We start from the raw sequence: 24304 nt of genomic DNA on the forward strand, positions 1-24304 counted from the left end.
TTAACTGTCAATTGCTTTTAACATATCATCTGCCAGTTTAGAGTTAGCCATTCTGTATATCCAAATCTCAGAGTGTATTGACTGGAGACCTTACAGCCTATACCAGTCTGATACCTCATTTGAAAGCCAAGACCTTCTCGTTTCTAAAACTATGTGTAGGATCTGTGTGAGTGAAACACCACTTTCATCACATTCGCCGTTCCTAACTAGCCTGGCTAACACCAGACTAAAATCACAAGTGATATTTAGTCAGGGGACACCAATTCATTTTCTCGTAGGAGAGCTGTGGTTTATGATCGTCCATAGCCGTTTATTGTGCGCTACGAATGTCTGTCATGTGTCTGCACGAGCCAAGCGTATCATCGTATCAGATGACGTATGACGTACCCGCTGTAAACATTCGAGCTAAACTATTTAAAACAAGGTCTAAAGCTTGATCGAAAAATAGCGTCGCATCTGCTGCTGTCATGTTTGATCTGTAAATAAACTACAAGCTTCCGTATATTGAATAGCTCGTCATCGTCTTGCCGTCCCTCCTCGTTCTCTGATTGGTTCCCAAATCAATGCGAAAATTTGGGCCATGGTCCCCAGGCTGCTGTGCACTTCCAAATGATTCGAGCGCACACGGCAGTCTGGCGTTTGGCCAGGTTAGTTCCTAACCCTAACCCATCACATTGGTTTTGCTCAATCAGGTCCATTTTACCCCTTGGACAATTGTTACTGAAGGGTTTTGTCTTTATAATGTCTTTATGAGATTTGAAAATCCACTGAGCACAGAAAAAGAAAAAATGGATTTTCAGATTCAGTGTTCCAAATCAGTTAAAAACATTTAAACGTTTTATTTTTAACCCAGTGTAATATATAGTTGATTAAATTTACATAGTGCACCTTGTAGCAAAAGAGTGCTGTATGTCCATGCGTGACGTGCTGTTTTCCACACGCGTGTCATGGTGAAAGGAGGCCCCTGCAGAGAGCAGAGACAGACGGACTGAGACGACCAGTACAAAGGAACACGCTGCCAACCTGTGAGTTTACAAACATTTACCTTTTGTTTAATGCCATGTCAGTCCATCGCATTATTATGTTTCCGTGTGTGTGGTCAGGAGTCAGCACCCTGGACAGCTCACTGTGGCCTGCTGTGTGTCTGACCCCGTCCCCCAGAGTGGACCAGAGGAGCCCCCAACCTGGAGGTCAAATATTCTGTCTATTTCACTTAATTTAAGCTATTCATCTGCAATCACTACACATTTTCCACGCACATCTATTCACAAATACTGACATGTTTGGTGTCCTCGTGATACATGGAATCCCCCTGACAACTCTCTGTAATCCAAGTATGGTCATTTCCTTTGTGGAGTAGTTGCAGTATAAGCTTGACATTGGTATCTCTTCACAACACCGGTGAGGGGAAAAACCTTTATGTTCTTAACATGAAAATAACCGTATTGTTATGAAAACTGTGTCTTCTTCAGCCCCATCAACACACTGTACCTGACACTCCAGTGCCCTGTCATACAGCCCCCTCTAGTGGTCATATCTGGCAGTGCAGGGGACACTGTAGACTTCCATCATGTGACAGCGGGTGAGTGTCACGAATGATAACCTAAACATCTTTATTTACTCATTCAATGTCTGCTCTCTGCTTGTTTTAGGGGAAAGGACCGTGCGGAAGTGTGTCGTCCAAAACATATCAGAAGAATCTTTAAATGTATCCTTGTGTTAAAAAGTAGCATAGAATAATGTTTAGAAACTAATATGACAGATTAGGATCCATTTTGTTTGAGATATGAAATCAGGATCAGTACAAGACTTAAAATTGTCAATACATTGAAAAAATGTAAAGGTTTTACACATTTTTAAGTTCCAACACATTTTGTGTCAGTCTGTTTACTAAAATATGTGTAAATCCAGGGTTTCCGCGGGGCATTCAGAAGCATTAAATTGAATTCAAACAGGCATTGAATCTAAATGTATTGACATTGCTCAAAAATATTGACTGTATAAGTTGGTCTAAAACATTTTCAGTTGCAGTTTTGGCTGAAAATGACCACATTTTTTGCTAAAAAGTTGTCCGTTTTGTCCAACTGTCTTGCCTGTTTAAGGAAATGTTTGCAAAATCGTCAGTATTTGAGCATCAAAAATGACATTAAAAAGCATTAAATCTGATTTTCTTCTGCCTGTATTAACCCTGAGTCTATAATAGCGCCTTCCAATATGGCTTTTGCTTCATCAATATTATGATACTGATCATTTGGTGATATAATATATTTTGTACCATTAATCATGAATGAATACATCAGTGGGACAACTCATGTGGGACGTCTTGGAGATGTTAGACTAACCTCAAAGTCCAAACTATATCCAACGGTTAGAGGCCAGGTGGAAATGGTTTGGACTTTGACTCAGACTGTATCCTCAGCCTGGCCTAAAGAAAACCCAAAGAGGAGATTCATCAGGGTTTCCGTGGGGCATTAAAAAGCATTTATGATCATTAAATGAATTATGCCAAACTTAGGGCCTTAGAAGTCATTAAAAAGAATTAAATGGAATTCAAACTGTCTTTACTTCTAAATATCTTAGAAAATATAATTCTTCCTTAGCGACCAGACCGGACTCCTATATACAGTATACATTCTCCTATATTTGCTGCGAACATTCGTCAAAAACACAAAAACTCTGGTTGAAAACTATTTCCCGTTGTGTTAAATGTTAAATGTTTATCAATCCTTTCCAAAATGAACTATGCCAAAATGTTTTGCATTGAGGCATTAAAAATATAGTATTTAGGCGTTAAAAATCATTAACTTTGACTTGCAGCCACCTGTAGAAACCTTGTTTATGGATGTGGTGATACGTTTGAGCTAGAGGCAAGGGATTTACTGTGTCTGTTTACATAAAGCATCTTCACAAAAGCAGTGGGACACTCGTCTTCTTCCCTGACCATGTCCCAGCTGAGCTCCTCTGTGCTGTGTGTGAGGGGCCCGTTCTCTGTGCTGAACGCCCTGAGGGCCCTGAGACCTGGTCAGAGCCAGCCCCTGCAGCTGGCCTTCAACCCGACGCAGGCCACACAGGTCAGTCACAGAGCAGGGTGAGGCACCACTGCTCTGACAAACTACAGACAAGTTCCTCATTCAGTATGTTCAAGAAAAGTGCCATATTAACACTATTTCCAATATAATGGAGCAAAACATACAACAGATTAAAATGCAACACACAACAAAGACAATGCTCACAAAGAAAGAAGAAATTCATCAATACCAGTCGGTAAAAGTGAGATAAGAACTGATTTAAAGTCAGCTACATCTTTCTAAGGAAAGAAAATAGAAAATAAAATGGGACCTAAAATTGTACCTTGCGGCACACCACAGGTAGTGGGGGCGGACGAGGAAATTATAGGCTTCATATTCCTGTCCTTGTTTATTCTTTTGCAAAGTTAGCCCTGTTCTTTTGAAATAAATACATAGTTAAACAGTATTGAGCTGAAAACAGGATGTAAATACTCCTTCTCCAATTAAGAAACATTTTCAGGTGCACTTCCAGCGCCTTCTGGTGGTAACTTTCTATAACACAGTCTGGGCATTGGAAGTGCAAGAAGACATAAATGCAGTGACTGTAACTACGCTTGGAACACATGGATCTGTTTACATACAAGATGGGAGCATAGATGAGCCTTAAAATGGGGATTGTATTTGATGTTGACTGTGGGAAGGTTCCCTTGCTGCCAGCAGAGGGCGCTCCCAGCAGCACATGAGATGTTTATGTAGAGCCGTCTTTACTCATCAAGTTTCAATTCCATACACAAAATGTAAAATAGAAAAGTTGCTGTGCCCAAAAACGCAAAGTGCCATTAAGCATATTTCCACTTTGTAAATGTCACAATAACCTACAAAGTCCAACATTTCTCTTCAAATGATAGTGAACATTGATCGTTTGCGCCCCCTGGTGGCTTGTGTTCCCAGTCTGCTCATAGAAACCCTCTGTCTGTGTGCAGTACCGCGAGCGACTGGAGCTGCGCAGCCACCTGGGGGCGCTGTGGCTTACCCTGTGTGGGGAGGGGGTCGTCCCAGAGGTCACCTGCTCCCCCTCAGGTCCTGAGCTGGACTTCAGTCACGTGCTGGTCAAGGAAACTTCCACACAGATACTACAGGTACTTCCACAGTCAAACAAGAGAGTTCTATAATCACACAGAACATTTGTGCTCTGCTGTTCAGCTCCAGAACCACTCGGCACTGGAGGTGGGCTTCAGGGCACTGCTCTCCAGTCTGGCCCCGCCCTCGCCCCAGAGAGGAGGTCAGTCTGTGCACCTGAACCTGAGGCCGCCTCTGTCAGGTAACTCTTCTACTGTAGAGGGGGGTATTTTCCAGGGACAGTAAAAAACTCACTGTAGCTTTCTTCTGGGTTTTCTCCAAAGCAGAGTATCACCACAATTCATTTACCATAGGTTTGATGTTTAAACTACCTCAATACTCACCCTCGGGAACTGTGACGTTGTTTCCTGTTTGCAGGAAGCACATCCAGCAGCAAGTGCAGTGTGTTCAGTGTGTTACCAGCAGAGGGCAGACTGGCCCCAGGAGAGAGCCGGGACGTTCAGGTCTGTTTCCAACCCAGAGAAGAGTACGAGTTCTACAGAGAGCGCCTCACTGTGGAGCTGTCCAATCAGGTCAGTAGGGTTTTCATTTGTGCTCTGACGCTGAAGAGCCATTTTGGCTCCGAAGGGTAGTGATGGTGATGTTTTGCCTAAAACTTTCTGTAAACTTTACAAACAAATTGTGCCCAGTTACATGAAAATATCCACTTTTCCTCTCAGTTTTCTTAATTTGTATGGTAACATTTTTCAAACTGTTAAATTCTTACATTGATGCATTTGTGACATTCGAAATATTTAATCTGGGCAATAAATGACATTAAAAGACCAAACTTTACTTGTTTTCCCCTGCTGTAGTGAGAGGAGTCTCTGTTTTATAATCCTAATACCACTTCCCCATCAAACAGTACAGTCTGTATTGTGTGTGTACATCAGTTGCTTCAGCGTCACCATCTCCTGTTGTTTCAGAGTGCAGTGTGTGTGATGGACCTGCGGGGGGCGGCGTGCTCCCGCAGCATGTATGTGAGTGGAGGGGACTCCCTGCCCTCTGACTCCACCAGGGCCCCTGGGACTGACTGGGGAACAGGTACCTAACACTGTATGTGATAAATGGGTGATTACAATGGAAGTCAATGGGGAGGAAGAGTGAGCATTTCTCCTGAGTCTGCCATTTTCACACAGGCTGTAGTTAGGTCGTGAGTGTGTCCCGATTGGTCAACAGTGTCAAAAATGTCACAACAAGGCTACTGCTGCTACGACGCCTTCAACTTGGCTATAGTTCTGTCAAATGGAGATAAAAGTCGGCTAAACAAAGAAGTGGGATGTATTTCAGTGGAGTAAATAAGAAAAGGAGACGGGCCTCAGCTCTAAAATAAAAAATTGAGTGAAAAATGAGTTTCATAGGCTAGAGTTTGAGTTTCATGATTTCGCTCCTCTGTCTCGTGTGAACAGTGACATTAACATACTGTATCTTTCTTTGTTTCCAGAAGAGGAGCCCGTCCCAGTGGTGCTGACCTTGAAAGGCCACAGCAGCAGGGGGCAGTGGTCTCCTGTGGTCAGAGAGCTGCAGGTGGGCTGTGTCCGCTCCACACTGCCCAGTAAGAAGGTACCATCCACACTGCACTATCAAACATATATGTGGAGCACCTGTTACAGCATGCCTGTAGCGCTGTTTGGTTGTTTTGTACACAAATACTGCAAATGGTCAAAAAGGTTTTTCCCTGCTGATACATTGTCCATGTTCCTCTCATGTCTGATGTGTTCCTGTGTTGTCCTGTGCTGTTCCGTGCAGACGGCTGAGTTCTTCTGGGAGAACCTCGGCCCAGTGCAGCAGCAGCAGGGCTTCAGCTTGGAGCCCAGCAGAGGAGCAGTGGAGCCAGGCAGCACTCGCACACTCAGCGTCACATGGACTCCCCCGAGCGGATACAAGGTACCAGCCCAGGCTGCTCCTGTTATATACAACATGGACTAAGTATTCACCATTTAGTGTCTTCCAGCACCTTAGTGAACATGTAAGGGATAATTGTCTCTCATTGACGTACTTGTGGGCACCTTTGTATTGATATTTCACGATTTATTAATAAAATAGTGCCTGTTGATGAAGAGAGTCTGTGGCTCTGAGCTGCAGGGGGAATGTATCCTGGTAAAAACTACTGTAAATCTAAACCATTTTCAGCCAGTGGCATGGAAACAGAAACTGCTCAAGACACGTTTTTATTGTACAAACAAATCCTTTTTCATGATTATTACATTTTTTTGTAAATGTTGGATGTAATGCCATCTTCTTGTACTCATACTCGTACTCATTGTGGTCCCGATACCAGAAACCAAAACCACTTGACATGTTTCGCAGATATGGGAAACTCCTCTCCTCTCCGCTGAGCAGAGCAAAGAGCACAAACTGGAGAATTCTTTAGTGGAAATCCAATATTCCACAGGGAGAGCTGACTTTGTTTTAGACTACACTCCCTAAATCAGAGTCTGTGCTGGATTTACCCGGGGTTAAATGTTGTCTTCACTGTGCGTCAGCGCCGGGTCTGCAGTGTGCACAAGATGACAGGCAAATGTCGCTAACTAGCTAGCAGCTGCGACAATTCTTATGGTGCGTTCCAGGCAACTGGTAACTGGTAAATTTCTTACCTTCCACTTGGAAAAGTGCCTTGGAACGCTGTTTGAAGTGGTTATCACAGCTTGTAAACTCGGAAACCTCAAGACAGCTGCGAGTTTGAATACAAGATGAAGACAGTAACGGCGCCCCCCAGTGGAGGAGCAGCTAATGATAAAACTGTAACAAAAAACACTGAATCAGTGACGTGAACGTTACTTTTGGTCACGGCTTTCAACATAACCTTATGTCGCATGTTTTTAGTTATATCTGGTTTGGAGAAACGCTCCTATAGTGTTAGCATCTTATTAGCTAACTGTTGTAGCATTAGCCGCTCTGTTTACTTACAAGCTCAATCACCTGGAACACTCTGAGGTCGTAAGTCATCATTTTCAAGTGAGAAAGATACCAATTGCATGGAACGCACCATTAAGCCACAATATACTTACATCTGCAAAATACTAGTACTCAGAAATGTGCTAAATAAAGAGATATAGCATGCTGCAGCAAAAATAACCCAAATGCTGTAGGCTACTGGCTACACCGAGTTGTAGTAGCAAGTCAGCTAATGCGAAAAGAGTATTAGCTGTAGCAATGGCGGCTGCACGGTTTGCGCAGCGGTTTGTGCTCTCTCTTCGCAGCTAGAAGGTCCAGGTTTCTGTGTGGAGTTTGCATGTTCTCCACGTGTCTGCGTAGGTTTCCTCCAAGTACTCCGGTTTCACCTACCACTAAAAACATGCACAATAGGCCAGGATGAATGATGTGTGTGAGTGAATGTTTGGTGGCGCAGACGTGTGCAGTGCAGTCGCAACAGCGCTTCTATCAGTCTCCCCCAGGGGAAACTGAAGCTACAAACATAGCTTATCACCGAGTATGGAGCGCATGTAGATCTTCTTCTTAAATGTTTCCCACACATAGACGCGCTACAGTCAGACAGTCAGAGTGTTTACTCTTCACTCCTATCATTCTCTGTACAAATCAACAAAGTTAGACCCAAGAACCAAAGGCAACATTGAGCCTTGGAAAACAATGAGAAATATCAACAATGTTAGTCAGTAAATATAAAAAATGACATTGAATGAAAAATAAATAAAATAAATAGCATATGTTACATTCAGATGTTACATCTAAGGTAAATGTATTTAACTAATTACTAACCAATGTGCTATGAAAATGTCAGTTCGGTATTGGCAAGTACTCCAGCCAGCCAAAGAGTCTTGGTCTTGCAGAACCTCTGGTATCAGTGCATCCCTTGTGATTTCACAACACTAGTGGAACTTACACGGTCAGCTGTGTTCCTAACTTGTTTTTAGCTCTTACAAAGCCTTCCTCACATCCTAGTACAGGCACAAATTTACATACGTGCTTTACAACTCTAAACGCCCTAAAAGAAGTTGACTGTCACTGCAGCATAAACAACTCTCAAGCGAAATGTTCGATATTATGATGCAAAGGGCACTGGTCTCGTTTTTCCCACCAAATGCTACTTTTGAATCCTGATGGTGCTGTTGTTTATGGAGGTGTTTTTTTTGTCTTTCCTAAATCCTAACTGTGGGCCCTGAAGTGTGAACAGGCTGATGAACACTCGTCTCTGTGTGTTTTGTGTCCTCAGCCTCTGGAGGTGCTGCAGAGCTGTGTGTCTCTGACGCTGAAGGCCGACACAGTCACAGTGTACAGTGTGAACCTCATGGCCCTGTTGACCTCTGACCCCTGAACCGGGCCTCGAACCGAGCCTCGGCTCCTGATTTCTCGGTTTGTCCCAGTAACAGTGTAAACAAATAATAAAGCACGACACGTTTGTTCATGATGCAAATGTCCACAGCTCCTTGTTGTTGTGATATAAATATGAAATGAACTGGTGAAGACACACTCCAGAATATAACGTTATATTATGTATAAGTACTGACCAAGCATCTCAGGACTTAGACCAGTCACACGGTGTTTCACTGGGACAATGGGCCAAAGCCCAATCCAAGTTAGTCCTAAAGCAATTGAAGGACAATAAAAAATAGCTTTTGGGGAGTTACCTTCAATTGAAGTGAAATCATGTAGTTTAATGTACCTCAGGTGGGTTTGGGTCCACTCTGGGTTAGCATGTTTGTATCAGCTGTGAGTTTGGAAGCACAGACCTAAGTCCTGGCTTATGAATGTAACTAATGTCATGTCTCTTCATTGATCGGCTTTCTCTCTCGCTTTAGTCATTAACCTGACATGTGTTTACATAACGCACATATTCATAGCAGCTGATACAACAGGCCTGATCAGGTTGAACATTCCACTGTGGGTTTGGCTGCACACATGACTGAGCGAGGCGTTTATTATAACCATGGAATAACTACATTATTTATTTAGTTATTTGTGCACAATGTTTATTTATAAATGTGATCTCCAGCCAGTCTCAGTTGAGCTAAACCTTTTTTGAAACATGTTTAGAAACATGTCTAGAGCTGCCCAGTGCTCTGATATAAAAGTTTTGTGCCGTTCCCTCTGTTAGACACGCCTCAGTCTGTGCTTCCTGCTTCCTCCTCAGACGCACAGTGTTTGTATTTGTGTCAAAGTACAAGCCTCAGCCGCTGTTATCGAGGGAGAAATGGCGCAGAAAGCAGTCGACGAAGAATCCTTTCTCTGTCCCATCTGTTTGGATCTACTGGAGGATCCAGCAACTATTCCCTGTGGACACAGCTACTGCAGGAAGTGCATTGAGCAGCACTGGGACACAGAGAACCTCCACTACAGCTGTCCTGAGTGTAGAGAGAGCTTCAGCCCTCGGCCTGGGCTGGTCAAAAACATCATGTTAGCAGGTTTAGTGGAGCAGCTGAAGAAGACTGGGCTCACAGCGCCACCTGCTGACCGCTGCTATGCTGGAGCTCAGGATGTGCCCTGTGATGTGTGCACTGGGAGGAAGCTGAAGGCTCTCCGCTCCTGTCTGCAGTGCCTGGTCTCTTACTGTGAGAGCCACCTCCAGCCTCATCGGGATGTGGCAGTGCTGCAGAAACACCAGCTGGTGGCGCCCTCCAACAAGCTCCAGGAAAACCTCTGCTCTCAACACCACAAAGTGTTGGAGCTGTTCTGCCGTACAGACCAGCAGCTCCTGTGTCCTCTCTGTGTGGACCAACACAAGGGCCATGACACGGTGTCCTCAGCCACAGAGAGGGCCCAGAGGCAGGAACAGCTGCCGGCTCGAAGGACCCTACTGCTCCAGAGCCTCCAGGACAAAGAGACAGACCTGGAGAGGCTCCGACAGGAGGCCCAGGACATCAGCCGCTCTGCCCAGACAGCAGTGCAGCGCAGTGGGGACAGCTTCAGAGAGATGGCCCTTCTCCTGGAGAAAAGACGCTCTGAAGTGGAGCAGCAGATCCGCTCCGAGCAGGAGACCCAACTGAGCCGAGTCCAAGAGCTTCGGGACCAACTGCAGCAGGACGTGACTGAGCTGAAGAGGAACATCTCAGAGCTGGACACACTGTCCCTCACAGCAGACCACAACCAGTTCCTACTGCACTGTCCCCCACTGTCCACACAGAGGACACACACAGCCAGGGTTAGGACAGGGTCCCAGCGCTACTTTGAGGATGTGTCCACAGCTGTGTCCGCGCTCAAAGACAAACTGCAGCTCACTCTGGAGGACGGTCTGACCAAGGTCTCACTGACTCTGAGTCCAACAGCTGAACCCACCAGAGAGGACTTCTTACAACATCACACTCACATCACTCTGGACTCAAACACAGTGAACAGGTGGCTGTCTCTGTCTGAGGGAAACAGGAGAGTTACAGTTATGGGAAAAACACGTTATCCTCATCATGTGGACAGGTTCAGTGAATATTATCAGGTCCTGAGCAGAGAGAGTCTGACGGGCCGCTGTTACTGGGAGCTGGAGTGGAGCGGGGCGGGGGTGTGTGTAGCAGTGTCTTACAGAGATATTCAGAGAGGAGGCTCACTGAGTTTATTTGGACACAATGATAAATCCTGGGCCTTGATCTGTGACAGAAACCGTTGCCGGTTTCGGTCTAATAGAGTCAAGACAAATATCTCGGGTCAGGCCGGGTCCAGAATTGGGGTTTTCCTGGACCACAGTGCAGGGGTTTTATCGTTTTACAGCGTCTCTGAAACCATGAGCCTCCTCCACACAATCAACACCACTTTCACTCAGCCACTGCTCGCTGGAGTTTGTTTCAACACGTACAAGGCTGGAGAGACTGTATATTTCCCTACACTCGGGGGTTCAGACGGGGAGGAAACGGGGAAAATATATGATAGTGAGATCAATGATACTTCAGAATTATGTGCTAATTTAGAAGTAAAAATACCTCTCTCAAAATGATTGAACTAAAATGTGTTTGATGGAACGATAATTTGGGGAAAAAATGTTTGTTTCATGTTTTAGTGTTGATGTGCTCAGACTGACACAACATGAAATAATTAGTACTTTAAATTATCTATAAAAAATACAAATCTGATATAAATACTGTACTGGGCGGCATGGTAGCACAGCGGTTAGCGCTTGTGCTTCACAGCTAAAAGGTCCCAGGTTTGATTCCCACCAGGGACGGGGCCTTTTTGTGTGGAGTTTGCATGTTCTCCCCGTGTCTGCGTAGGTTTCCTCCGGGTACTCCGGTTTCCCCTACCGCTAAAAACATGTACAATAGGCCAGGTTGAATGTGAGTGTGTTTGTGAGTCTACAATCCGTTGTGGCTTGTTTACATGCATGAGACCCACGTATGTTCATTAACATGCACTGTCCTGACCAAATAAACCAATAAATAAATCATTTTCAGATTTTCTTATAGTTACGAAAAGTAATCGTTCAAAATCATCTTAAATGTAAAAACATAATGTTGATGACACTACTTTTATCTCGTACAATCACTTCAAATATTTGATGTGACTCAGGGCTCACTTTGTAAATTCATGTTGGTTTGATCTTGTAATATTTAATGATTGTTTGAAACTCCATTGAACAGTTAAATTATTTGTTAATTCTTAGATTTGCTAAAGTTTTGTGTCTGTTTCCTTTGGTTAAAAGTTTTTTTCTCTTTCCCTTTTACATTTGTACCGGTTCTAATCTGTATCAGGGAAACTCTGTTCTTGAATCAAAGTGGATTTTTATTGATGTGCCGTTTGCCTCGAATAAAAAGAATGTTACCGTCAAATAAATAAAAGCCAAACTAAAACCAGTGATGTCACATATAGGGCTTTTCCACCAAGGTGTTGGTTCTGGGCTGGCTCAGAGCTGGTTCAGAGCTGGTTCTGGTGCCGGTGTAACAGGCCAGAGTATACCCCCATCTGGACTACACCCGGGGTTAAAGGGGCCTAGGCCATTTCCTACCCCCCCAGGCCAGATTATACCCCCAGTTATAACGGTAGTTTAGGGTGATGGAGTGGGTTGTCCTTTAACCGGAAGGTTGGCAGTTCAAATCCATGCTCCTGCAGGTACAGGCTGTTGTTGTGTCCTTGGGCAAGACACTTTGCCTACCTGTGCATGAGTGAGTGAGTGAGTGAGTGAGTGAGTGAATGAGTGAGTGAATGAGTGAGTGAGTGAGTGAGTGAGTGAGTGAGTGAATGAATGAGTGAATGAGTGAGTGAGTGAAGTGAGTGAATGAGTGAGTGAATGAGTGAGTGAGTGACTGAGTGAGTGAAGTGAGTGAAGTGAGTGAGTGACTGAGTGAGTGAAGTGAGTGAGTGATGTGAGTGAGTGGAGTGAGTGAGTGAAGTGAGTGAGTGAGTGAAGTGAGTGACTGAGTGAGTGAATGAATGAGTGAGTGAAGTGAGTGACTGAGTGAGTGAGTGACTGAATGAGTGAGTGAGTGAGTGAGTGAGTGAGTGAAGTGAGTGAGTGAGTGAACTGAGTGAGTGAAGTGAGTGAGTGAAGTGAGTGAACTGAGTGAGTGAACTGAGTGAATGAGTGAGTGAGTGAGTGAAGTGAGTGACTGAGTGAGTGACTGAGTGAGTGAATGAATGAGTGAGTGAAGTGAGTGAATGAGTGAGTGAGTGAATGAGTGAGTGAAGTGAGTGAGTGAGTGAACTGAGTGAGTGAAGTGAGTGAGTGAACTGAGTGAGTGAAGTGAGTGAACTGAGTGAGTGAAGTGAGTGAGTGAATGAGTGAAGTGAGTGAATGAGTGAGTGACTGAGTGAGTGACTGAGTGAGTGAATGAATGAGTGAGTGAAGTGAGTGAATGAGTGAGTGAGTGAATGAGTGAGTGAAGTGAGTGAGTGAGTGAACTGAGTGAGTGAAGTGAGTGAGTGAACTGAGTGAGTGAAGTGAGTGAACTGAGTGAGTGAAGTGAGTGAGTGAATGAGTGAAGTGAGTGAATGAGTGAGTGACTGAGTGAGTGAAGTGATTGAGTTAAGTGAGTGAGTGAGTGAGTGAAGTGAATGAGTGAAGTGAGTGAATGAGTGAGTGACTGAGTGAGTTAAGTGAGTGAGTGAAGTGAGTGACTGAGTGAGTGAAGTGAATGAGTGAAGTGAGTGAGTGAGTGAATGAATGAATGAATGAATGAGTGAGTGAAGTGAGTGAATGAGTGAAGGGAGTGAGTGAGTGAGTGAATGAGTGAGTACTCACTACCTTCACTCACTCACTCACTCCCTTCACTCACTCATTCATTCATTCACTCACTCACTCACTCACTCATGCACAGGTAGGCAAAGTGTCTTGCCCAAGGACACAACAACAGCCTGTACCTGCAGGAGCATGGATTTGAACTGCCAACCTTCCGGTAAAAGGACAACCCTCTCTATCACCCTAAGCTACTGTTATAACTGGGGGTATAATCTGGCCTGGGGGGGTAGGAAATGGCCTAGGCCATAATATACCCGGGGTATATTATGGCCTAGGCTATTTTATACCCGGGGTATGAAATGGCCAAGGCCCCTTTAGCCCCGGGTGTAGTCCAGATGGGGGTATACTCTGGCCTGTTACACCGGGTTGGTTCCATACTGACTTGGTTTTCCACCAAAATTAGCGCTGTGCCTATTGTCATAGCAACGCTTTGGGAAGTCAACATCAAAAATGGATAGTAACATCTTACTACAGCCACTTTTGGTTATAAAATACAGAAGTTTATCTTTCAGTCACAGCAGCCGTTAACATTTTGATTTCTTCTTTCTAACTCTTGTTTTAGCTAAAGAGCATAAAGCAAAACAACAGTTTCCTCCACAGAGACTGTTTTGGCTTCTCCAGGAAGTTATAAACACAAACTAACTAATATTAGGTGTGTTTAAGATGAGCGAGGCGCTGCAGACGGCTGCAGGCGAGCGGTGCATGTGGCAGGCATATCGGGGACAGGAAGAGAATTGGAGACAGGAAGAGAATCGGAGCTAGCGAACGCTGGAGAATCGGGGCTACGGTGTTTAGCGCATGCGCAAGCCTCGCTTGTTTACGGCAGCTCTTTGATAGATACTTTATTGATCTTACAGATGGAGAAAGTGTTAATTAGGCAATGTGTAAATTATGTAGGCTATATTTATGTAAAAAACATTGAAATAAATAATTGTAATGATGATGATAGAAATGATAATAACAATTATGAAAGATTTGACAAAGCAACAGAACAACAAGTTGTAAATTGTATATATTTATAGAAAATACAAATGAACAAAATAATGATGTTGATGATGATGATATAAATTATAATAACAATTATAAACGATCAGATTTGACTAAACAAAAACACAACAATTGACTATTAAAAAATGTACAATCTATGATAATATGTATAGGCCTATATATATACACACAAGGCAGCCAAATATAAGATTTAAATAGGTTAGGTCCTCATAAAGCTGCTTTGCTTTGTCAAATCTTTCATAATTGTTATTATCATTTCTATCATCATCATTACAATTATTTATTTCAATGTATTTTACATAAATATAGCCTACATAATTTACACATTGCCTAATTAACACTTTCTCCATCTGTGAGATAAGAGCTGCCGTAAACAAGCGAGGCTTGCGCATGCGCTAAACACCGTAGCCCCGATTCTCCAGCGTTCGCTAGCTCCGATTCTCTTCCTGTCTCCAATTCTCTTCCTGTCCCCGATATGCCTGCCACAACGCTAGTCTCCGCTCCGGCCGCCCGTATCTCGCCGCTCTCCTGTGGATTTCCGGAGGCTTCTTTCCGGTCGCCAGGCAGCATAGGGAATGAATGGAAGCTCGCCGCTCTCCTCTCTTCCGCCGCTCTAGGTCTGAGCCCGGCGTGAGGAGGCGAGCGAAGTTGCTTTTCTCCGCCTCGCTCGGCTGGCTGAACTACAAAGGCCAAAGGGATTGTGGGAAATGAAGTGCTGTAAACACGTACGCTGACGGAGGACTGACAGATGATTGGATATGAGTTGTGTTTAGATCGGAGACGTGTTGCCCTGACACTCCGCAGCCTCCTGCCTCCTTTTTTCTCATCACCAAGATCTACTTAAATCTGCAGAAATGCTTCAGAGTCTTCATGTTTGACAGAAAGTGCCAGTGTGTTCAACATATGGCCTACATTTTAAATATGCATAAGTTTATTATTCTAATCCTAAACTGTAGAAGGAGAGTCTGTTATTTTAGCTGTAGTGTTGGGGCGATTTGTCTGATGTGTGGGAGAAGCAGAAATGTGTTCACAAACTTTTAAAATAGTTTTATTCCCAAACTTTCTAACAAACGCGAGACGCTGCGTGATCTGAGGCTGGTTCCGAAACGGGCAGATTGCTAAGAGCTCTTACGCCAAACCGGATGTGCGTCAGCGTCCGCCATGGCAAGTTGCCTCCGAATTGGTAAGTCAGTTAGGAAGTAGTTAGGAAAAGGAGCCTTGATGCTAACTATCATAGCCACTTTAGCATAGGGACCTCTGATGCTAACTAACCAGTGATTAGGAGCTATGTGCCATCCCACAAGCCACTGCGCCAAAAAACCCCACCCCCCTCGCCCCCACCCTTGAGTGATTCATGCGCAACCACTGTTGATTGACAGGAGCACATTTAATAATAAAAATAATAATGATTAAAAATTAAGATTCTGCACAAGCCAAACTTTATAAAAGTGATAAATCCATGTTGTCGTCCCCACAGCTCAGTCACATGTCAGTGTTAAAGAGTAAACTCAGGAAACAGATTAAATGCTTTTGTTTTCATTTAGTAGAAACTTAAGCCACATGGATCATTTGCTACTGTAGCTTTATGAAACAGCTGTTGAAATAAAATAACACTAAAGGGAAATGTTTGGAACATTTGGATTTATTTTTCTCTTTGTTTGGACACTATGTTGTTGTTGGACACTGTACAGTAGGGGGCGACATGCACTTTTGTTTGGCCTGCACTCCACCAATAACTTTAAAGAAGAAGAAAAGCAGCTGTTGGTGATGTCACTTCCCTTTCCCCTGTTTAAGGACGGACGGATTGTTCAAATGCTGCTGAAGGTCTAGTTCCCTAACTGCATAGAGGTCTAACAGTTGACCCCATGAAAGGTTAAGGAGTTAGTTGCTAGTGTTAGTGCTTAGAGGCTACAATTTGATGGTTTCGGATTGAGCCTCAGGCTCCTCTCTGTTCTCGGGGCTGACATGTGTCTGCCTTGATTAGAGGCGCCTTTCTCCGCCCTCTGACGCCACCGCCTGGTCTCGTCTGGAATCGAGGCGAGGCGCACTTCATCTTAAACACACCTATTGATTGCTTGTTGGAGGAGAGAGCCACGCCCCCGGCTGCTGACATCACTGGTGCTCGTTTCTTGGTCCAGCTTTTAATTGGTTCCCAACCGGCACCAGATTTTGGAACCAAGAGCCAGCGTTTTTTCAGTGGAAAACGAAAGAACCGGTTCTGAAACTGGAACTGGCCCAGAACCAGCACCGGCACCAGCTTGGTGGAAAAGGGCTAATACTAAATGTAGTGTTTTTGCAGGTGAGACGCTGCAGGTGATTATGGGAAATATACTTAGAGGAAAAAGAGCCTGTGATAAATATAGGAAGCGAAAGGTGTACAAATGTTTGGATGTGCTGTAGCGTTGCATGATTTATTCATCTGCTGGACACAGAACACTGACCTTTCATCAATTGTTCTGTCATGGGGTTATGCACATGAGGTCACAGATCGTAGGAAAAAATCTTCAGTTTGTGAGATACCCTGATACGTGTAGACGGGGCCTAAGTGTCTGCATACATGTGTCTGATTAGCTTATTCCACGCGGCCCTGTTAATGTTTACATGTTATGGCCAATAAAAATATGATAACATGTAAATTGTTTGGGTGGTATTAGTTTAAGCAGACACCGTTTACTCATTCTTTTGATGTAAATAAAGATCAGACCACATTTTATGACCAATTTGAAATGTGAGAAATTCCACACATACATTTTCCTCCCACTGTAGATCAACAAAGACACACCTTATATAAAGCAGGCATAGTTACAAGGATTTGTGCATAAAGTGAGGTTCAAAGTCCAGCCGCTTTGTGCCGCTCCCTCTGTTAGACACGCCTCAGTCTGTGCTTCCTGCTTCCTCCTCAGACACACAGTGCTTTTATTTGTGTCAAAGTACGTGTCTCAGCCGCTGTTCTCGAGGGAGAAATGGCGCAGAGAGCAGTCGACGAAGAACCTTTTCTCCTTTTCTCTGACACGGTGTCCTCAGCCACAGAGAGGGCCCAGAGGCAGGAACAGCTGCCGGCTGGAAGGACCCTACTGCTCCAGAGCCTCCAGGACAAAGAGACAGACCTGGAGAGGCTCCGACAGGAGGCCCAGGACATCAGCCGCTCTGCCCAGACAGCAGTGCAGCCCAGTGGGCACAGCTTCAGAGAGATGACCAATGTCATGCTGGCTCCGAGTCCAACAGCTGAACCCACCAGAGAGGACTTCTTGCAACATTACACTCGCATCACTCTGGACACAAACACAGTGTCCAGTTGGCTGGTTCTGTCTGAGGGAAACAGGAGAGTCACATATATGGGAAAAGACCAGGGTTATCCCGATCATGTGGACAGGTTTAGTGACTGTTGGCAGGTCCTGAGCAGAGAGAGTCTGACGGGCCGCTGTTACTGGGAGCTGGAGTGGAGCGGGACAGGACTGTTTGTAGCAGTGTGTTACAGAGATATTCCAAGAGGAATAGGTTCACTGAGTTTCTTTGGACACAACGATAAATCCTGGGCCTTGAGCTGTGACAGAAACAGTTGTTTGTTTTGGTGTAATACACTCAGGACAAAGATCTCAGGTCGGGCCGGGTCCAGAATTGGGGTTTTCCTGGACCACAGAGCAGGGGTTTTATCGTTTTACAGCGTCTCTGAAACCATGAGCCTCCTCCACACAATCCGCACCACTTTCCTGCAGCCGCTGTTCGCTGGAGTTCATCTTTTCTTGCCTGAGGATGGAGACACTGTTTATTTCCCTACACTCAGATAAAAAGAGACGGGGAGGAGGAGATGGGAAAATATATCCGAGGCAAGATATAAGCATATAATGAAGTCAGTTATGTGCTCAAGAGCATACCTCTCTCCAAATGATTGGACTAAAATCTTTTCTGTGTTAGTGTTGATGTGCTCAGGCTGACACTACTATGTAATAATTGTTTGTCATTTTATTTCTGAAATAAATTCTGTATCAACTATTTTTATTATCAGCCATGATGATTTTTTTTCTTTTTTTTGCGTCAACAGAATGTGAATTTTAATTTCATGCTTTGGATTTTTTTTAGCACTGAAATAACATGTTTGAACAGTTTTTGTCCTTCCAGACACTGAATGATCACTACGCATTATTCAAAGTGTTTTAAATCTAAAAGGAAACTTTCACCTTTAAAACATTCACTTTTTAATATTTAAAATTCAACAGTCTAAATTTAAAGTGTTCGCAGTCAAATGAAAATCATGTTCAAATAATTCAGAGCATTACATTCAGACATTTAAAACTCACATTTTGATGACACAAAAAAATCTTCCACAAACCATTTGACTCCAATGCTGTAAAGTCTCAAACCTCTGTCAGGACTTCTAGCCTGATGTCAGTCAGTGACCTGAACACATTAGTGAATGCACAAACATGTCTGTTTATCTCATCAGCCGTGTAAGTCCATGTAGAGAAAAATTGACCAAAAGCTCGGGATGTGGAGAGCCTCTTTCAAAGCATCTACAAAGTTCATACACTCTTTATTTACTCCATATGTGCTGTTGAAGACAGTAAACTTGAAACTCCATGCCAGGGAGAGACGACAGAGCAGAGTCTGGGGCGACAGCGATGGAGGAGAGGGGGCGGAGCTACAGAAAAAGACATCAAGACTGAAACATTTAGTGAAGAGCGGTGGGATATGTTTTATTTCTGTAAATACGACTATTATATTAAATCAACCAATAAAAATATACTATAGCAGTGCATAATACATCTTAGTGTGGATTTAATTTTTCATTATTTTTTGGCCTGAGGGGTGCTTGAATAATTTTTAGGGGTGCTTGAGCACCTCATAGTGATTGCTCTTAAGAAGATACATGTTTGCACCCACTGTGAACCCTGACATGTTTCCTCCTCTGCTGACATGAATCTGCTCCCTCCCGATCTTGTGTCTGAACTTGTTTTCTTACCCTGCACCCTGTACAGCTGTGATGTACTTCAGGGTCAGCCGTCTCAGGGTCGGGCGCCTCCGCGGCGCCTGTGCGTAGATATACGATTGGCCTTGGGCTGAACACTGTGTTCTCTGTGTGCACATGTTTTTAATAAATTACCACTTTTCAATCACACTTTAACTCTCTTTATTTTCCTTTACCAGTTAGTCAAAGTGAATTAGAAAATCCACAAGAGATTCATGCGACAGAGTTTCTGGAACAAGTGCTGTGAGTTCCCCAGTGCTCCTCGGCTTAAAACACATATTAGATGTGGTGCTGTGGCACTAAAAGCATCTGTGCCAAGTTTGTTTATAGACAACCTGTTGTAGCTGTTTTGGTGTCAGGGGTGCGTGTGCGCTGGAGCCCGGACTGGACTCTTTTTGACTGGAACTGGAGCCCGGACTGGAGTCTTTTTGACTGGAACTGGAGTCCGGACTGGAGTCTTTTTGACTGGAACTGGAGTCCGGACTGGAGTCTTTTTGACTGGAACTGGAGTCCGGACTGGAGTCTTTTTGACTGGAACTGGAGCCTGGACTGGAGTCGATCGGCCTCTGGCGCGGTTGAAGAAGAACCCGTGTACTGGGGGCTCCTCATCAGATACCACACATTTCTCTAAATGTTGCAGTCTGTTATTATACAGGTTAAAGATCTCTTCATTACCTCTGGGCAAAATAGATGTCACCCAGTTGGTCTTCTTCACCATCACAAGAGACTAGTCAGTTCGTCCCCATATTTCATCCACAACACTCTAACTAACGGGTCCTAATGTCCTTTAAATAGCCTCCTTCCTCTTCATATTGGAGCCCAACTTCATCATTAGCCTTGTCTGTTTGAGTGTCTTGAGACATTTGTCATTTTGCTCCTGCTTCCCGATCATTTCCTGGGCCTTCTGCACTTCCTGTACCCTGGTGAGTAATTGTCTCTCAGCAGTCGCCCAAACTGCTTTGAATTCCCTCAGCATGTCAGATTCAGCCATCTTCATACTTTTAGAGCTGGTCAGTCCAGCCTCTGCTCCGTTTTTTTCACTGTCATGTTGTTCTTCCAGCAGACGCCCCTAAAAGAGTATAGGCAGGATTCCACTCATTTATTGACCTTACGCTTAATTCAGAACTTAGGTCAAAATGTGAAAAAACAAAAAGAAACAAACTAATGTAAATAACATACACACATATATTTTAAACTCACATAATACATTTAAAGTGGTGCATGCCCATATTTCCGCGGCAAATAGTCCCCAAAAGTGTGCGTGTTGCTTTGTTGTGATTCCAGGCAGTGTGGCTAGGCTAGTAGCAGCGAGGATAGCTACTTATTGCTTATGTGGTGATGTGAGTAATTTGGGGCAGTGTTGTCCCCGTGTGCCCGCTGAGGGCGCACTATAAAAGGCCCCGGTTTCGCGTTGTTTGCCCTCTGACCTTGTGTACCTCCCGCTGCCTGTTGTACCCGGTGCTGGTGCTGGTGTGCTCTGTCCGACAGGTGGATATCTCTGCAACATTTATTTAAAATTCATCCTTTACGCTGGCCCTGATTAGCGTTCCCTCATTGGTGTTGCTGTGGGGCCCGTCATGGTGTAACGCAGTAGCATCACAGTGGATTGGGTTTGCGGTTCCTCGATGGTCCCATGATGAGCGTCGTCCCTTAGAACAGCACACTGTGGTGGTGCTAACCGGTACGTTTTCCAGCTGTGATGGCGGGTAGCTTACACATAAGAATGTATCTGTACCATTGCTGTCTTGTCTTCCTTCTTCCATTGTGAAGAGCCGTATAATAACATTAACCGTACATTTTTTTTAACAATGTCGGCTTGAAAATATATCAACATAAATTGCATACATACAGTTTATACTTGCACCTATAAATGCACTTATTTATTGCTCATTCAAATACTTTAGAAGTAAGAACTATAGTAATTATTTTGGAAATTCCCAGCTTGTCCTTGGGATGGTTTTGTTCCTTTTGTTCAACAGAATCTCACTGTGCTCTGATAAAGAAAAGTGTTGTCAGAAGCAGCCGCTCCCTCTGTCAGATAAGCCAAACTCTGTACGTCCTGACTATGTTTTGTATTTCATGTTTGCACTGAAGAAAATTCCTAGTTTGTGAACCTGTTTGCCGCCGTGTGCCTCAACAAGATAAGACGGGCTAAAAGTATCAAAGATGGGAATGTTCATCTATAGTTTGTGAAAAAAGGAGTATGTGTTGGCTCCCAGAATACGCTGGAACACTGGCCTTATCTTGGAGCATATTAACAAGGCATCAATCTGCCATCTGTGTGACCGTGACCACCTCTTGACTAAATAGAAAATAGGCGCATCATTGCTGTAGAATTAAACTACGTGAATGTGTACCCCTCACAACTGACAAAGGCAATAAAACCTATTCTGATTCTGCTTCCTATTCACAGACACACAGCAGTGGGCGGAGCAGTCCTCACAGCGCTCTCTTCCTAGGTTTTGTTTTAGTCGAAGTGAAACTCGAGGGAGAAATGGCGCAGAGCACAGTCGACCAAGAATCCTTTCTCTGTCCCATCTGTTTGGATCTACTGAAGGTCCCAGCAACTATTCCCTGTGGACACAGCTACTGCAGGAAATGCATTGAGCAGCATTGGGGCACACAGAAGCTCCACTACAGCTGTCCTGAGTGTAGAGAGAGCTTCAGCCCTCGGCCTGGGCTGGTCAAAAACATCATGTTAGCAGGTTTAGTGGAGCAGCTGAAGAAGACTGGGCTCACAGCGCCACCTGCTGACCGCTGCTATGCTGGAGCTCAGGATGTGCCCTGTGATGTGTGCACTGGGAGGAAGCTGAAGGCTCTCCGCTCCTGTCTGCAGTGCCTGGTCTCTTACTGTGAGAGCCACCTCCAGCCTCATCGTGATGTGGCAGTGCTGCAGAAACACCAGCTGGTGGCGCCCTCCAACAAGCTCCAGGAAAACCTCTGCTCTCAACACCACAAAGTGTTGGAGCTGTTCTGCCGTACAGACCAGCAGCTCCTGTGTCCTCTCTGTGTGGACCAACACAAGGGCCATCACATGGTGTCCTCAGCCACAGAGAGGGCCCAGAGGCAGGAACAGCTGCCGGCTCGAAGGACCCTACTGCTCCAGAGCCTCCAGGACAAAGAGACAGACCTGCAGAGGCTCCGACAGGAGGCCCAGGACATCCGCCGCTCTGCCCAGACAGCAGTGCAGCGCAGTGGGGACAGCTTCAGAGAGATGGCCCTTCTCCTGGAGAAAAGACGCTCTGAAGTGGAGCAGCAGATCCGCTCCGAGCAGGAGACCCAACTGAGCCGAGTCCAAGAGCTTCGGGACCAACTGCAGCAGGACGTGACTGAGCTGAAGAGGAACATCTCAGAGCTGGACACACTGTCCCTCACAGCAGACCACAACCAGTTCCTACTGCACTGTCCCCCACTGTCCGCACAGAGGACACACACAGCCAGGGTTAGGACAGGGTCCCAGCGCTACTTTGAGGATGTGTCCACAGCTGTGTCCGTGCTCAGAGACAAACTGCAGCTCACTCTGGAAGACTGTCTGACCAACGTCTCACTGACTCTGAGTCCAACAGCTGAACCCACCAGAGAAGACTTCTTACAACATCACACTCACATCACTCTGGACTCAAACACAGTGAACAAATATGTGTCTCTGTCTGAGGGAAACAGGAGAATCACAGTTATGCGAGTAGGCCAGAGTTATCCTCATCATGTGGACAGGTTTACTTACGAGGTTCAGGTCCTGAGCAGAGAGAGTCTGACGGGCCGCTGTTACTGGGAGCTGGAGTGGAGCGGGGCGGGGGTGAGTGTAGGAGTGTCTTACAGAGATATTCAGAGAAAAGGCCCTGGAAGTTTATTTGGAAAAAATAATAAATCCTGGGCCTTGTATTGTAACGCAAACTGTTGCTCATTTTTGTTTAATGGAGTCAAGACAGAGGTGGCAGGTCCAGTCAGGTCCAGAATTGGGGTTTTCCTGGACCACAGTGCAGGGGTTTTATCGTTTTACAGCGTCTCTGAAACCATGAGCCTCCTCCACACAGTCCACACCACTTTCACCCGGCCGCTGCTCGCTGGGGTTTGTTTTGGCTGGGCTAATGTTGGAGACACTGCTTATTTCCCCACACTTAGGTAAGCAGAGACATACACAAAACATGTTAGACGATTATTGGACTAATAATGTTTTTTACTATAAGAAAAAGTCTTGCTCATAAGCATTTTCTTAAATGTAAAAATATAGTGTTGATGAAACTATGTTTGTCACATACAATGACTTCATATATATAAGTAAATGTAACGCAGGACTGGAGTGCATGTACATTGTGTTCGGACGATTTTGTTTTGTCTTTGTATCTTTGTAGAGAATAACTCATGTAATTAACGCTTGCAATCCATTCAACAGTTAAATCGTTCAATGTAAATTTGTATATTTGCTACTTTTGTGTGTGTATTTCCATGGACTAAGGGCACATGTTGCTTTCTGTTAATGAGCACTCTTAATTTTAAAGATATATATTCTTTTTAACAAATATCCTCTGATTAACGCAAACGTGTATGTACAAAAGTGCTTGTCGTTTACAATAAAGCACAATCTACTTCTGTCTGTAATCTGCTTTCATACGCATGTAGTTATAATCCAGTGTTTGTGACTTATCCTTGAGTAGTAGCTATTTTAACATTACACTATCTTTTCTCCACTTCGCCACCAACATTGGCATTTCAAGACTGCAGTGTGATACGGCCAGTATGTCAGAACATGTTGTCTAATGTAACAGACGCCAGACTTAAGACTTCCAAATCACAGGCTTTAGCCAAATGGACAAATTCATCTAAGGCTAATTGTATTCCTTTTAATGATATAAATGAACTTGACTGTGTTGGTTTGCCTCCACCACCATAATAACACACTGGTCTGTTTTAACAAAGGCACTTAGACGCAGCTGAGGTCCTTTGATTATATCCAAGGATGCAGAACCTTCTCCACAATGACCACAAAAGACTCACAGCTCCATTGATGCCGAAGGGGGAAATACACCGAATTAGGAACGGGGGTGTGGAAACTTTTCAACAGGGTCATTTTAGTATTATATTTTGTTG

General features: G+C 44.5%; 3 protein-coding genes and 1 long non-coding RNA gene across 4 annotated transcripts in view; all 4 read left to right on the forward strand.

Annotated features, from left to right (window-relative positions):
* cfap74 (cilia and flagella associated protein 74) overlaps positions 1 to 8437 on the forward strand; it is a 71069-nt gene extending 62632 nt beyond the window's left edge. The window contains exons 26-37 of the mRNA XM_079558308.1: positions 958 to 1025; positions 1104 to 1190; positions 1473 to 1582; positions 1653 to 1708; positions 2952 to 3071; positions 3992 to 4147; positions 4212 to 4329; positions 4506 to 4660; positions 5054 to 5171; positions 5572 to 5690; positions 5877 to 6014; positions 8302 to 8437. Coding sequence (XP_079414434.1) covers positions 958 to 1025; positions 1104 to 1190; positions 1473 to 1582; positions 1653 to 1708; positions 2952 to 3071; positions 3992 to 4147; positions 4212 to 4329; positions 4506 to 4660; positions 5054 to 5171; positions 5572 to 5690; positions 5877 to 6014; positions 8302 to 8403 — 1347 coding nt within the window. The 3' untranslated portion in view covers positions 8404 to 8437. The remainder of the gene's footprint in view (positions 1 to 957; positions 1026 to 1103; positions 1191 to 1472; positions 1583 to 1652; positions 1709 to 2951; positions 3072 to 3991; positions 4148 to 4211; positions 4330 to 4505; positions 4661 to 5053; positions 5172 to 5571; positions 5691 to 5876; positions 6015 to 8301) is intronic.
* LOC306964190 overlaps positions 1 to 24304 on the forward strand; it is a 121942-nt gene that overhangs the window by 70606 nt on the left and 27032 nt on the right. Inside the window, exon 2 of the long non-coding RNA XR_013792961.1 lies at positions 11215 to 11337. This is a non-coding gene — a long non-coding RNA (uncharacterized lncRNA). The remainder of the gene's footprint in view (positions 1 to 11214; positions 11338 to 24304) is intronic.
* On the forward strand, positions 9280 to 11007 carry LOC306964318 (E3 ubiquitin/ISG15 ligase TRIM25-like; the record flags this gene model as incomplete). Its single annotated transcript, XM_079558309.1, has 1 exon — positions 9280 to 11007. One exon carries the CDS (start codon positions 9280 to 9282, stop codon positions 11005 to 11007), a length of 1728 nt encoding a protein of 575 aa, XP_079414435.1.
* Positions 21711 to 23342, forward strand: LOC306964319 (E3 ubiquitin/ISG15 ligase TRIM25-like; the record flags this gene model as incomplete). Its single annotated transcript, XM_079558310.1, has 1 exon — positions 21711 to 23342. The coding sequence occupies one exon, from the start codon at positions 21711 to 21713 to the stop codon at positions 23340 to 23342; it is 1632 nt and encodes a 543-aa protein (XP_079414436.1).

This window comes from Gobius niger (genome assembly GCF_951799975.1).
Source record: "Gobius niger genome assembly, chromosome: 6".
NCBI classification, from domain to species: domain Eukaryota; kingdom Metazoa; phylum Chordata; class Actinopteri; order Gobiiformes; family Gobiidae; genus Gobius; species Gobius niger.